General features: G+C 43.2%; 1 protein-coding gene and 1 long non-coding RNA gene across 7 annotated transcripts in view; one reads left to right on the top strand and one right to left on the bottom strand.

The window, feature by feature from the left end:
• Nucleotides 1–15428, top strand: part of CTNNA3 (catenin alpha 3) — a 438358-nt gene that overhangs the window by 419065 nt on the left and 3865 nt on the right. For all 4 annotated transcript variants that reach the window (XM_032115986.1, XM_032115987.1, XM_032115985.1 and 1 more), the window contains one exon: nt 5275–5409. In XM_032115986.1, the coding sequence (XP_031971877.1) occupies nt 5275–5409 (135 nt within the window). The remainder of the gene's footprint in view (nt 1–5274; nt 5410–15428) is intronic.
• LOC116447167 overlaps nt 3265–15428 on the bottom strand; it is a 313907-nt gene continuing 301743 nt past the window's right edge. For 2 of the 3 annotated variants that reach the window (XR_004241503.1, XR_004241504.1), the window contains 3 exons: nt 8023–8167; nt 5314–5404; nt 3265–4410 (listed from right to left, as the gene is read on the bottom strand). This is a non-coding gene — a long non-coding RNA (uncharacterized LOC116447167). Of the gene's footprint in view, nt 4411–5313; nt 5405–7890; nt 7928–8022; nt 8168–15428 lie in introns of all 3 variants that reach the window. The other variant, XR_004241505.1, reaches the window with a different exon arrangement.

Genomic DNA, 15428 nt, shown 5'->3' with positions numbered 1-15428 from the left:
TTAGTAAAAAAGACAATCTTGCTTTATTGCTCCTATTACAGATATTCTTAGTATGATGCTCTCATTCCTTGGGTGGCTAGAGATCTTCTAAATTCTGTAACCTTTTTTGGCTGTGCCAAGTATCCTTTAACTTAGAAAGCTCTTTTCCCATTGTGGTGGTTTTTTTTAATCTCAAAGGTATTTTCAAATTAATTTTCTTAGGTGTTGTTTTGCTAGGGTTCCTATGCCGTGCACTTCTGGGGTCTTAAAATAAAATAAACTTTACATTCCTCTGAGCTAGCAAATAATTGTTCTCTGAATTTGGGCCAAACTGGATAAGCCCTTCAGGAACTTGGTGCCCAGACTAAACCATGAATGCCAGTAGTGCCTTCCTGAGCAGCATTCAGACTTTATAGTGGGATATTTCACATGTTGCCTTTTACTAACATCCAAATTATGTAGAATTTCTACTATGTAAAAAAAGGATTTGTATGATTTGCTTCAATTTTCAAGTAACTGATCTTCCAAGATAGTCCTTCCATTCTTCCTGCACATACTTTCCTGGACACTTTTTCTCTCCTTGCTATCAAGCTTAGCCTGTGCTTTCACTATTTGTCACCACTTCTGACACTGCCATTTAATCAGGTCCCATCATGTCAGTGCACAGGTTCCCAGGACTCAGCTGTTCCTGTGCTTGTGCAGTGACCAGGACAAGGTAATGTGAGTGCATTCATTCAAGAAGAGAAGCCAAGGCACTGCTCTCCTTCCTCTTCCCTGTAGCTCAGACCAGAGCAGGGACCCTACAGAACACACCACTGTGTAATGAAGAATCACTGATGTAGCTCTTTGACCTCTTCCTGTTTGTAAAACATTTTCAGATGAGCAATTCTGATTTACACTCCATCTAATTTCAGAGAACCGAAAATGGGTACTTTGCAATTGCATCATTCATGGTGTCTTTTTGTTAGGAAAAAAGAAAAGAAAACCACACCAGAACTGCATTTGCAGTCTTGTGTAACTTGTCAGCCACAACAGAACCTCTCTGATACAACTGTTCTTTGATTTCAGATTTTTATAGCTCCCTGTTCCTGTGTCTGAAGGCAAGGGATACAGTGTGGTACAATTAGCAGAACTCAGCTGTATTTCAGTCCACAGTCACAGCACTTTTAGATTGGCTCTGAGTTAACAATGGTGAAAGTAACCACAGTTACAGCATCAACGTCAACCTATGCACATGAATCACAAGAGCATTGTAAAGTCATTATCAGGAGACATTTCCTTTTGTCAGAAGACTTTTGCTATTTAGTGACCTGGAAGCCCTAAGATAACGAAGGCAGTGAGTACATCATCCCAGTCTAATGAAATGTGCTGAAGATTGAGGTCTGTATTAAGAGCCTTCTCAGAGTTGCAGTTGTTTGGCACCCATTAGGATCCCAGGCAGGCAGGCCCTGTTTGTCAGAGCTAATTAAGGTGGTAAGGGAAGCACAGTGTAAATAATCCCTTTCGGTGATGGGAACCCCACTGGTGGAGCACTGAAGCTGCCTTCTGTCTGTGCACAGCACACATTTGTAGTAGGTGGTGGGTGATTATCCCCAATATTGATCCCCTTGAAGCCAGACTTGGATTCTAGAGAAATGCTACTGACTTTGTTAGCAAAGGGGTGAATTGAGAGCAAACCAAACCCAGAACTGTCTGCAGTCAGGATCTCCTGTGCATCCACACCCCTTGTGCCACTGCTCTGCCAATGGCTTTTTCACTTGTATGGTGAATGCTGGTTTCAATCACTGCATCATTTTAATTTATCAAATTGTTTGGAGGTTCTGGTGGATATTCTGTTAGGTAAAAGACCACTGCATCTTTGGGATGCAGGTCTGTTCTGCTGCTGCTCTGACAGAAAGCCCTTGTTAGCCACAGCCCCTACCTGCAGGATGTGTGGGGAAAAACCTCTCAGAGCTTGCTGGGCTCTACAGTTAGGAGGGTGCAGCACTAGGCTGGTAACCATCACTTGCCTGTGGGATGATGAAACTCAGCATTTATTAGTTGTCCTTCTGTTGCAGCCTGGTGTTTGGTTTCACTGGTGAGCAGGTGCTGCTTGTACCAGCTGCTCCTGAGCAATAGGGAGAAGATTCCTTCTGCAGTGTCCTCCCTACAGTACGTTTGTTCCCAACATCTGTTGATGGTTGGTCTGATACGCTACAAGGCATGAGGTTTAATTTTTTGCAGGGCTTGTTCCTGCTCAGAGAGGTGTAGGCTGTGTACTCTGTGAGTAAACACGGCTGTGTGTGCTGAGCAAGGCCCTGGCTGGGCCAGATCCTCTGCTGAAGTGTTGTGGCCAGACCTCAGGCTTGTTTGGGCTGTTTCCTGTCTGCTGACAGGGGTTAATAGTGAACATTGACACAACTGGAGAGATAATGGTGTGACTTTCATGGTGCTCTCAGCCTCCAGCAGCCAGAATGTACTTAACCAAATGTATTTTTGATACACTTGACATGTGAAATAATCCTTGATATTTTTCCATTCATTTGTCCAGTAACTTCTTTAACCTGTGTAAGTTTTTAATATAACCATTCTGTAATAAAGATTTTTGTCAACTTTACAACCCCATGTTAAAAACCGTTTCCTTTGTTTTGCACTCCTGGGAGTAATTTTTAATGACCCCTTGGGTTTGTAACAGAGGAAAGAATACCAGGATTCATTAAATCTTTTTCTGTCTGGGCTTGGCATGGCCAGTGCAGGGCAAAGATGCCCTGTATCTCCTTGGATAGTGAAGTGGTGGATATGCCGCAGACTTGTACAGTTGCATAATTACATTTCAGGAGAACATTCTTATTCAGTGCCCTGCATGTGCTTTTTTGAATGCTTCTGGCATTGAAACTCTTTCCAGAGAACTTCAAGGCCTTGTTCTTGAGTGCAATTTCCTGGCCTTTGATGTGTATCATCTGTAGCATTCCAAAAATGGTAGACATTTATTCTGTAAAGCTGTGTAAGGGAGACAGCACCTGTGACTAGCCTGACACTATTCTTATATAAAAGAGTACTATATAATGATCATTCTTGTTGCTGAACTTTGGTAATTGGTATTGTCACAGCTTGAAGTGGGTGAGGCACTCTACTGGCACCCTATACACCTTTCTCTTGAGTTTTTCTGGCCAGAAGGATAAAATCAAAGTGTAATTCAGGAAAGAAAAACAAGGGAGGAGGAAGAATCTCATTCCAGGAATACACACCATCTTGGTATAATTAGTTCTGATGCTTTAAGGGATTACATTGTAGTTGACTGGAAGTATAATATGAAACAGTGTTCCTTCCTTCCTAAGCGCTGCTTTAAGGACTGCCCAAATCAGTATTTATATAATCGTATCTCAGTGACTGTTTAGAAAGCTGGAATACTCGAAGATATTTTAGGGCAGTTTTCCATAATGTGCTAGTATTTTGAAAACACCATGCATAGAACATGTCAAGGTTGTCTTCTGGTTTTGTTGTAAACTGTGCCCAAATACAGGAAACAATAATGGGTGTAAGAGAACATGAGGTAAGGACTGATGTTAAGTCATATTATTAATTTAAAATTGTACACGCTGACCTTCCTTATTTGCTATGGTACCGCCCCGGGCGAGCACTTTGTCCCAGTACTGAGCAAACTGCTGCCTGCCCCGAGCGGCACAGTTGGAGTCCGATGGCGGCGCGGGGGAAGCCAGCGAAGCACCTGCTCGTGTTCGCCTGGCTCCCCGATGGCTGGGCACGCACAGGGGTAGGATAAAGCGGAGGTACTCCGCGTGGGGGAGGAGCATTTATTGCAGGGTAAAAACCCACGAGGAAACACCAGCCACGCACGGACAAACAGGCGCAGAAAATACACAGTAACCAATGATACATCAGCCAGGGGGTCTTACTGGGGCAGGGAGAAGGGGTTACAGCCAATGGGGGAAGTGGTAGGAGGGGAGGAGTAACACAGACCAATTAGCTGCTGAAGAACATAGAACTCTTTGGAAATACAACCGAATATGAGAAATATGGGAAAGGGAGAGCTGCAGCTACAGGTAAGACATGGAGCACAACCTCTTGGCTGCTCAAGCTTAAGGCTTTTTGGCCCTGGGGTTGGTCATGGTTCACCGCAACACTTATTTACAGTTACCTTTTGCTAAGTCTAAAGCCTGAACTTGCTTAACAAACATCATTGCACAGCCATGGAGAATCATCACATCAGCCCTTTGAGCACATCCTGTTTCTTTAGCAAAGCCAGGGGCTGAAATATTTTTGGAATTGAGCAGAGTTGGTGCTTTTTCTGACTCCTGGCAGGTTTTGGATTTAAATCCCTTGACCACAATTCATATGAGCAGAAGTTTCAGTAAGACCACAGGTGATTGTTGAGAGTGTGCAGTTGGTGGGGATGTATCTTTGCTTTTTCAATATGCGAAGCTGAGCAGTTTCCTGTTGAAAGGAACGAGCTGTATTTATATCATGTAAGTACCACACAGGCCAAAGCCATGGCTCTGAAAACTTGCAGGGATGTCATGCTTATTTATCACTCTTACTCTGTCCAGCTGTGGGAGCACAACAGGGGCTCACCATTCCCCTTATGATCCCTTTATTCTGCCAGAGCAATGAAAATCAGCCTTTGGTATCTGGCCTGGTACCACAGAGCACCATTGCGCTCCAAGTACTCCACATATTTTGGGAGTTCACAAAAATTAGGTTAGAAAGACCCTATTTTTATTTTTAAAATGCATTGTTAAAAATACTGCAATCGGTGAGTTTTCCATAAGACATTCTTATTTTGCTGTTCCCACTGCTAGAGAAGATCTGCAGATGGAGTTGAATACATGCTGGATGGAACACAGAAACCCCCACAGATCAGATTACAACAAGATAAAGCATGATACAGAAATGTTAACATGTTTCTGCATGTATGTTTACACTGCCTACAAAATCTGTGTTTATATTGCCCTCATCACTGTTAGTGGAGGTATTTTCTTAAATAGAGATTATCTTAGGAGTTGAAGTAGTTACTCCATACCTTGAAGGGGGTGTATTTAGAAATACTGCTAAGGCAAGCACAGCAATGTTAACTACAAGAGTGCACATGGGGAATTTGAGGCTTAATCTAAGCTTCCAACTGTTGCATTGAAAAGCTTCCCAAGAGGAATGAACTTCGCAGCCTGATACAGCTGCAGTGAAAAGCGAGGCTCCAGTAGCGTGCAATTGGAATACTCCTCAGTGAAGTTTTAATGTGATTCCTGAGACATCATTTTGAACCAGCAGTTACTAAAATGCTTTATTTATTGTTCTTTTCAGTGCCCAGACCAGTCATGTAAGCAGGATTTACTGGCTTACCTAGAACAGATCAAGCTGTACTCCCATCAGCTCAAGATCTGCAGCCAGGTTAAAGCGGAAATCCAGAATCTTGGTGGAGAGCTCATCATGTCTGCAGTAAGTAGAAAAACGGCATCAATTACTCTGTTAGTCAGACTACATTTTACATTTGAGTTGGGCTTTCCTGTGCTTGTAGCATGTTCCAGTGTCACGCCAAATCCTGTTTTCTCTTCTAACACCCACTTAACAGCGAGAACCTACGACAGTGAAGGCAAGACTTACAGCTTTAAAGGAAGAGCAATCACCTTTTTCTTTTGTTAAACCCTCCAACCGCATTATGTGTTATCACTCTTACTCTGAAGGAGTTTGGCTTTAAGAACTATAACCCACTTGAAAATGCTGGTGCACTGACTTACACATGTGGAATATGCTCATGTGTGTGTCTGAACACAATAAAGATACTCCAGGGGTGGAGTTCCAGGTCAGAAAGAAATGCTGCAGGGCATTCTGCATGTCTACAGAAAAAAATATGAAGAGCAAGGTGACCTGATTCCTGAGTGAATTTATTGATTTTGCTTTAATTTAAGAGTTATTCGTGCCATTACAGCCAAGTATCATTAGTGGTGGAAAAGACATTGCTCATGATTTTGTGGAATGTTTATGCACTTGGCATCAGCACAGCCATCCATAAAATGCCTTCACATTCCCATGTTCTGTGATGTGTTACTACCCCTGGAGCACATGGGATTATGATTTCAAGGTATAAATCTGCTACATGGCACCAAAACCAGGTAAGACACCAGGCACATTGCTACCCTTTACGTACTTGGCACTATACTTAAGAGAACTTCACATTCACATAGTCTGGAATTCTCTCTGTATCTCTCTCTAGCTGTAGCTTTCTCTCCCCCCAGCTCTACCTCTGTCTCTGTCTGTACCTATCACTGGCTATCTGTATTCATCTATAGCTATCTCTGTATATACCTATCTATGTCTGTCTATATGTATCTATACCTGTCTATATCTGTACCTGTCCATCTCTACATCTATCTACCTAATCTGTCTCTGCCTCTCTATATTAATCTATACATGTGTCTACCTAGCTCTGTCTCTATCTTTATCCATTTACACCTATCTCACGTTACCCATCTCTGTCCATCCCTATCTATTCCTGTCTGTATACCTGGTCTGTCTCTATGGGTCTGTATCTATCTGTACCTATCTACAGCTGTCTGTATTTGTCTTATCCTATCTTTGCCTATCTATACCTGTCTACGCTTATGTCCTATGTCTCTATCAAACCATACCTATTTATACCTATCTATACTTGTATCTGTCCATACTTACCTATACCTGTCTATATCTTTTCTCTATCCATCTAAACCTGGTCCATACCTGTGAACACCTATCTGTACCTGTCTATACCTGTCACTATTCAGCTCTACGTGTCTAAACCTATCTCTGTCTATATATATCTATCTACACCTCTATAATATAGACACATCTACCTATATATCTATACTTATCACTATTTATCTATACACGTCTATACCTATCTATACCTATCTCTATACTTGTCTCCGTCTCTATCCATCTCCACTTACTCCACCTGTCAATCTCCCTCTCCGTACCTGTCAATATCTGACAAAATCTAACAGAATCTGTTGGAATCTGTCAAAATCTAACAGCATCTGACAGAATCTAACAATCTATCTGTACCTGTCACTATCTCTGTGTATCTGTCCATACCTCTATCTGTCAAAAATGTCTTTTATCTGTCAATATCTATCTCTACCTGTCAGATTTTGTCAGCACCTCTGTCCATCTGTCAATATGTCAGTCTCTCTCTCTCCTTGTCCATGTTTGGCTCTACCTCTCTGCACCTGTCAATAGCTGTTTTTAGCTGTCTCTATTCATCTCTGCCCCTCTCTAGAGCTGTGTGTCTACCTGTGTCTACCTCTCTGTACCTGTCTCTATATCACCTCTCTATCCATTGATACCTGCACATATCTATCTCTGCCTCTGTCTAGGCCTACCTATCCCTATTTATCTCTCAATAAAACTATTACTACATTTTATGTGGTTTATAAACTAATCAGAAATGAAGCCTTTTTTCCTGAGGTGGGATTTGAAACCCTCATTGCTATAGGATACTTGTGCTTGGCTATTCAAATGATTATTTAGAGACCACATCTGAACCTCTGGAACCTACTGTTAAGTAATTTTAATTGACTCTATAGTTTCTGAGGCCAATACTTGTTTTCACTAGGGCTGCACATTAACAAAGCTTTCTCTTCCTTACTTATTTCTTTTCACAAGCAGTTCTGTGACCAGTGTGGGTTACAACAAAGCCACATGTTGGAACCAAGTTTGGTTCTTGCTCTTTCTGCCTTCTGCTGTAGAATACTCACATTGTTTTCTTTACCTTTTTGTTTGTGGATTAGATTTTCTATTCTCTCCAGTCCTCATCTTTTCTGAATGAGAATCAGAAAAGGAGACAGCAAGATGATTAAGAAAAAAAAAAAAAGAGGCCCTGAGCTTGCAGATAGTAAAGGTTTTACTGTGCATTAAGTAAAAAACTCACGAGTCTCCAAATACCTGAAACTGAATCTATCCTCTGGTTGGTGAAGACCTGCTACAGGGAAAAAAAAAACCTATCAGAAACAACATTAGGAAATAATCCTACTTACAAGGTTACTGCATTGTTTGCTCCCTCCTGCAGCCATGTACCTGTGTGCCAGGAATGACCACCCTGGTCCTTGGGCATCCCTCCTCTGTCTGGCCTTGGCTCCTCACAGTCTCTCCTTCTCTTCCACCTCCTTCAGGAGCTGGGACAGGATTAGGGTTAGAAAAGCTGAGGGGGGAAGCTCCTCTCCTGTAAGAAACAACACATTTCCACATTCAGATGAGTCAGTACCAACTTCTACAGTGACAAATCCACTTCGAGAAACAAATGGAGAATGAGTACAAGCTGGTGGAATCCACACATAAAAAGCACAGTGCTGAGATGGGTCATACATTCACCCCACACCTCCCTTCTCCAACCATTAGAGGTGTGCACAAGGATCTTGGATTTAAATCACCCTCAAGCAAAATTCCTTCTCTCAAGAGTAGCAGTTCATTAAAAAGAACCCTAAACCCCCTTCTATTGAAGCCTAAAGACCAATTCAGAGGAAGGAAGAGAGGGATGAAGAGCAGAGGATGTAGTATCACATCTTTGCAGCTCTGCAAAAGAAAGAACCATCTTCTTGAAACAGAGCTAAGTCACAATCCCTGCTTTACCAGTTCAGGATGATGCTGTGGTGGAGCAAGTAAAGGAGCCCTGAACTGGTGTTACAGGTTAACCCTGGATAGCACCATGAAGCAGTGCCATGGCACAAGGGCAGCTCTGTCTCTGTCAGCAGCAAGTGTGTTCTCACCTACATGATGACCTGCACTGGAGGAGGAGGTGCTGCTGGCTGCCACCATAGCTCAGTGTGGCACTTGCTCTGTGACAACAAAGAGCATTATGCATGTGAAAAACTATGCTGAAATTCATAAACACAGCTCCGTCTTCTTCAGCTGTTTTTGATCTGCATGCCCTGTGCCCTTGTCTGCCCTGCAGCAGTGCTGGGCCCCCCTGCCCTGGAGGGTTTCTTACCTGCAGTTCATAGCAGGCTGTACCATTAGTGTGGGTCCATAAGCCACTTTCTCTGGGGCAGCTGGGATGCTTAGGGGACTTCCCAGCTGATAGCTCTCCTCATTTAGTGGCTTTTGGACTTGAGGCCACACACTCTTGCAGTCTGCCTTTCTCACTGTCTGTCCCCAAGCTCCAGTACTTTCCTTCTAGTCAGGCCCTGTTAAGGAGGTTAGAAGATGTACAGAAAAAGAGAGGAAGAGATGTGGATCATCAGCTTCTCATTCTCCATTCACTGCAGTTTTGTTGTTTTCATTAATTAAAAATTCCTTGCTCACTATTTAGTCTTTCATAGTCCCATACAAAACTTACATTTGTAAATAGTGCTGCTTATATTGCCACAGTCTAAGCTGCTCAACTCCAAATGGTGAGGATTCACTAAGTCTTCATTAGGAGTGATTAAACAGGAAACGGACATTTCCCTCTATTAATTAGAATAAACTGGTGTCTCTTCAGGCACAATATAATGGGGTAACAGTCGCAGTATGCAGATTGACAGTAAATGCATTCATTTATGCAGATAAGCTGATAGTTCACTTACAAACACTGCACAGTGATAGGCTTGCACCTTACCTTGCCAGTTTGATATTTTTCCTAGAATGGCTTTAAGAGAATTGTATCCCAGGGCAGAAAATGAGCATATCTTACATATTAATGTTGTGCTCCCTGACTTTGCGAAGTAATTCTGTTTTGTACTATTTATAGTCGTTATCTTCTTCTGTTTCATTTTTTATTGTACTTGGCAAGAGAGACAAAGCTTCTTGACCTTAAAAAGGAATGGTCTGGAAGAGCAAACTCTCAAGAGTTCCAGTACCCCAGAATTTGCTGACTGGCACAGAAACCTCCTCTCAGGTTGGCCAGCCTTACCTGTGCACTGAGGGCTGTTCCACTCTGCTGTTCCTGCAGATGTCTCATTTATCTTCAGCTCTTCCTCCTGCTGTCTCAAGAGCCGGACTTAAACACCGACATCAGGCCACTTTTGTGCCAAATGGAGGTGGCTTTAATGTGTCTTAACTTCATGCTCCAAGGCTGGACTGAAGTATCTGTTTCCCTTCCTGAGTTCCCAGGCCTGTTAAATCACAAGTTTCCAGCACGACATTGAAATGAACATGTTGCAGCTTTGAAGGCTGAACCACAGGTGAAAACACAGAGGCAAAGCTATAAGCCAGCAGGTAGAAAAATACAAGAGAGGGTCTCTGCCACCAGCCCTTTGGCTGACACAGTCCCAGTCCCTGGCTATCCATACTCCAGGTAAAGGCTGCCTTGGCCAATGTGCACCACTGTGGCAGCTGGCCAACAGCCCCAGGCCTTCGCTGCGCTGGGAGGGGTTCATCTGCTGCCAGAGAGGAGCTGGCACTGTGCTCAGCTCCTGAACAGCTGCTCCTCTGGCAGGGCAGGAGATGGGAGCAGTGCATTTCAGCTCCTGTTAGGGTCTGGGTGTGCTTCCCCCTGGAAGAGAAGTTGAGATGGGCAGAACAGCTTTACTGTAGCCCCAGCAGGAGTGGAAGGAAGGAACAAAGGGCTAAAAGCAGCAAGCTGGGAATCACACTGGGATAGGGGCTGCTCTAACAGCCCACTTGAGTCACTCCAGGTCCCTAGTAGTTCATTCCTCTGCCTTCAGTGCTGCTGCCATGCTCTCACTGCTGCGCAGACTTTGTAGAAAAGCATCCCTTTTTCCTTGCTTCAGGCTGCTCTGACAAAGATGTGCCCCCGAGCACCAGGGCACAGCTCCTGCTCCATGTCCAGCCAGTTTGCTTCTCCTGGCTGGCATTTGCCTTGGCACTCCTTGAGAATTCATACTTCAGGCTGTTTGAATGGATGTGGGAGGTTAATGTAGGGCGTCACACCATGTATGAAATTAGGTATTTCAGTACTTGACTCTGAAAATACTGAATCGCTCAATTTCTAAAAGCTGACATTAACCCCCAAGAGCTGATACAATAAAGTTTTCTTCTACTGGAGTTGACAGAAATGTTTCACTCTGTTATCTACTAACACTATACCATTTTTGCTTTTGCCTAGTGTACACTGGCAGGTGTGTGTATATAGAAATCCTGGCCTTTGGAAGCACAGCAAGGGATGGATTTTCCTGTCAGTCACTTACAGACAGCTCAGTTACTATTGCTTTCCAAACTGCATCTACTGAGAAAAACTAATTTAAAGCAGTAAGAAGTGTTTCTGGTAACGCACACTACATGACAGTTAACTTTTCCTAGTAATGATTAATCTGCTAATTAGCAAAATCAGGATGTGCCTTAGCCCCAGTGCATGTAAAAAGACTATTGCAACAAACACTCAATTTTTTCCTCAACAGCAAGGAAAGGATTTATATTAAGCTACTGTTCCCTTTTTCTTAAGGGCCTGTTTTTAAAAAAATAGATTCCTTTTTTTAAAATCCTCCCTGGAAGTGAAAGCAGCAGTAATGGGGAGGGGCTGAGCTATCCTCCTGGCTAAGCATCTGCTCCATTATGGTGTTGCACAGGAACAATTCACAGCCCTTAATGTAAGTTGTTTATCATTTAACTTGGACACAGGCCTGAGCTAATCATAGAACTCAGTTTCAGTTCTTTGAATCCTACTTAGCCTGAAGTAGACTCTGGTAATGGTTAGTTTTTAGTCCATTAGATTCAATTTCCCCACCTGAAAAATGGGTAAAAACCCAGAACAAACTGCAGACACGCCTGAGGTGTTCAATGCAATCACTAGATGGACAGGCAGACATAGATAACAGCCACGTTTTTAGGAAAACTCAGTTCCTTGAAAAGAAATCCAAGCAGTGAAGCTGATTTCCTGAGGCCACTTCCATGAATGGGGATGAAATCTCTCCAATATCCCAGAGGGAGAGCATGGCAAAGAAGAGGTGAGCAGAACACTGAGGGAACAGTTCCAGAGAAAAGAATCACCATGGCAGGCCTCCCTTTGGCTTATTTCCTATCTAAGCTGTACTGGCTTGAATCTGTGGCAAGTTCTGAGTGTCACCTGGCAGTTGCATGAGCAAACACAGCAGGTAATCAAGTGCTTCCAGTTCTAACTTTGCTGGGCTTTCTTGGACACCCATCTTCTGGTGTCACTGTTAGACCAAGATCGCCGTTTCCATTAAAACGAAATTAACACTACACTCTGAGTGGGGAAAAAAGTGTGGATCAGAACACAAGGCAAGTAAGTGGTGTTAAAACCCTGGCCAAGGCCCAGCAAAAACTCCAGTGTCTTCAACAGTCGAGGTTTCACTCTTAATAATTCACCTGTTCGAATTGTTCTGCTACTTTTAATCTTAAGGGATTCAATGACTATTTCATATAGAAACCTTAGTGAAAGAACCATAAAATAATTCAAAACAGCAAATAGCTAAACCTAGTAAAAAAGTAGGGCTAAAATCAAAAGCACGATGTAGTGAGGAATCCTTATCTTAAATGCAGCACTACTCAGACACTCAGTGCTCTCCACAAAATGTAGAACTTGTGTTACTTTCAGATGTAGCTGTCAAAGAATTAAAAATTCAGTCTTGGTCTCTCAGTATAGTGTAGCAAAGGAAATCTGCTTCTAGGAATGTATTTAATGCACCATGCGTTTCAATTAAAATAAATTTTTAATAACTGAGCTTGTTTCCAAAAGAATTTTAAGTTCAGACTTCAAACACTGATAAAAAACTCTGATGTTCAGTTCTCAGCTTCCACCTGTATGAAAAACCTAGAACTGGCTGAACTGTAAATACAACTTGGGAGATTGTAAACAGCCAACTGCTACATCTGTTCTCCGATAGAAAGACCTTACAGTTCTCTGTAAAAACCCCAAGAATCCTCCCAGCAGAGCAGTCTGGGTGTCCCAGGCAGGGCTCCAGGCACTGCCACGTTACACAGAACCCTTTGGGAGGGTTGTTCTGCAGGCCCTCACAGCTTTACTCCAGAAGGCACGTCTGTCACTTCCTTATGGCTAAGGGACAGCACCTGCACGTCCACACAAGCAACAGGAGCGGGAGCCTGGCTTCTCTATGTGCTCTGCAATAAGGAGAGTTTGTACTTAACTGCTACAGGAGTTACAGCTCCTGCTGACATGTGACAACACAAGCATTTCTTAGTGCACCGAACAGAAAATGCTTAGCAGAAGGGTTTCTTCAGATTCTAAGTCATAAGTCTCTTAGTTATTCTGAATATTAAAAATAACTGCCCATATCAGTTATTATATTGTTCAACAGTTCATAGCAATGGATCGCCACTACTGCCAAGACATGAAATTACTTCGCAAAAATGAGAAAAATACAATGCATGTAAACAAACTGAAAAGTTTCAAAATTCATTTCTTGTCTAACCTCCTTTCAGCTTTGTTACTCAGTGGAGGGTTTGCTTTCTTGCTCTCAGGACTCATCACAGAGGAGGAATAAAAGTGCTGGAGATTGGAGAGTGGATTTCAGCATGAGTGCTGCCAGCCTGATTTGGGGTGGGGTTTTTTTCTTAAAAAATACTGGCATCTACTCTGTATCTTGTGTGTTTCACACCCCAGTGTGAAATTACAGTGGTCAGAATAATTCTGAATTCCCTTTGCAATGGAAACCAAGTACTTAATGCTCACAAGACAGGTGAGGAAAGAAACGGCAAGGGATGTTTTTCCTAAAGCCTTTAATGAATTACTGTCTTAACTCACACAGACCTGTAAAATCTGGAGGCTGGAACCTTGCGTCTCCATAGAAAATGCTGAAAGAGCCAAAGTGGAGTTAGGCAAAAATAAAACAGCTTTTAGTTTGGAGTTGGTTGGTTTGTTTGTTTTGCGAGTGAATCTTTATGTACCGCTTGCTGTGCACTGGAGAGTTTGCAGCTACATCGCTCTAAGTGAAATGAACTTAAACGCTCAATGAATATTGTATCAGTCTTTCATTTATGCCAAGTTTCATTCCTTCAGTTTTCCTGGATATGAGACCTTGAAGAGCCTGCTGAATATCTGAGATAAAAGCATCCAAGTGAAGACAATTCTCGAGTACATCCGTTTTACAGAACAACAGATTTGCACCAAACTCTACAGTGTTACTGGCACTGAGGTAGAAAAACAGCTGCTCTCTAAAGCCAAAAAAAAGAGATTGAATGTATGGCCTGATTGTTACCATCTGTAGTACACACCTAAGAACATCTAAAAGCTTCTCCAAAATTCTGAACACAGTTAATACCCCCACTCCAGCACCCCTTCTTTAGAAGACAAATGTGAGAAATGCATCAGAAAGCTGAGGGGACATATGCACACTAAGACACTGCCAGTACTGTAGACAGAAAGCCAGAAGGGCAGCATTAACTGAGTGTGCCTGTACCTCACTGCCTGTGCAGAGCTGCCAAGTAAAATTCCTGGGATCAGTGCCTGTCCTGACTCAGCCCAGCCCCACCCTGATGCCCAGCCCCAGGTAATGCAGCAAAGCCCCAGGTCAAACACCGCTGGTAGGCTCTGCCTCTCAGCAGGGGACACACACAGCTGTTTTCTTACAGCTTGGGGCCCGGTACCTGTACGGTGGCTCAGGGCATCTTTCGTAGAGCTTTAACGGTACAACAGACGTTCAGTTCCGCTGGCAGGGCAAGGGACAGGGGAATTCTGCCACTTTGAACAGCTCTACAGTTGGGTTTGAAGTCAGGCTTTGGATCTTTAGCATTTAAAATGCTGCAGTTGACAGTTCTCCGCCCCCGAGCCTGTGTCAGACTACGAGGCTGACATGGCTGCATACTGCTTTCCCGTTAGAACCTCATCAGAACTAGGCACCCCTGCAGTGGTTTTGCTGCTTAAAGCAGATACCTATGATTAGAGTTTGAAAAAGAATAAAAACATTGTTTTCTTGATCCCAGTGGTGGGGTGAAGGAGCCCTGGACTGTTCCACAGGTGTTTTGTGGAAGGAGGCCCAGGGGGCAGACGGAGGAGGTAACAGTTCAGTTTCCACAGGAGAGGAAAGGCCAGCTAAGTTCTAGTGCTCACCTCAGCGTTCTCCATGTTCCACAGTACACACTGAAGTCACAATAAAAAAAACAGCTAGAGTTTTGTGCCAGCCTTTATCCTGCCTGGATACTACCAGTTTCTTCTAGAAGCCTTTTCCTTGCCACACAAATTTTTTTGCTGCCCAGCCTGCTATCCCTCCTCATGTGCCTCTATTGCTCAGCAGCTTCAAAAAGGATGAACAATTACACACTCTAGAGTCACTGGGAAACTTCAGGGGAAAAAAACTGGCCCTGAAGCCCATTCACCAGCTACCACAGAACCAAAACCATCTTTTCCTTCGTCCCAGCAGCTTTACAGTGGTGTTACTACTATGCCAGTGTTGGAAAAGGGATTGCATGTGTATTACCCATTATGGTGAGGAAAAAAAGAAAAGGTTATTCAAAGCTTTCAGGAAGCTGTCAGGATTATGGTGTTGCCAGCTGTTCTAGAAACAACAGGTAACTGAAATTTCGTGTGTGTGTACATGCACAGGTGTGCCTGTGTATAAGCAGCCTCA

This window comes from Corvus moneduloides, chromosome 8 (assembly GCF_009650955.1).
Source record: "Corvus moneduloides isolate bCorMon1 chromosome 8, bCorMon1.pri, whole genome shotgun sequence".
NCBI classification, from domain to species: Eukaryota; Metazoa; Chordata; class Aves; order Passeriformes; family Corvidae; genus Corvus; species Corvus moneduloides.
The sequence above is the reverse complement of the archived record's forward strand: the minus strand, read 5'-3'. Positions and strand labels throughout refer to the sequence as shown.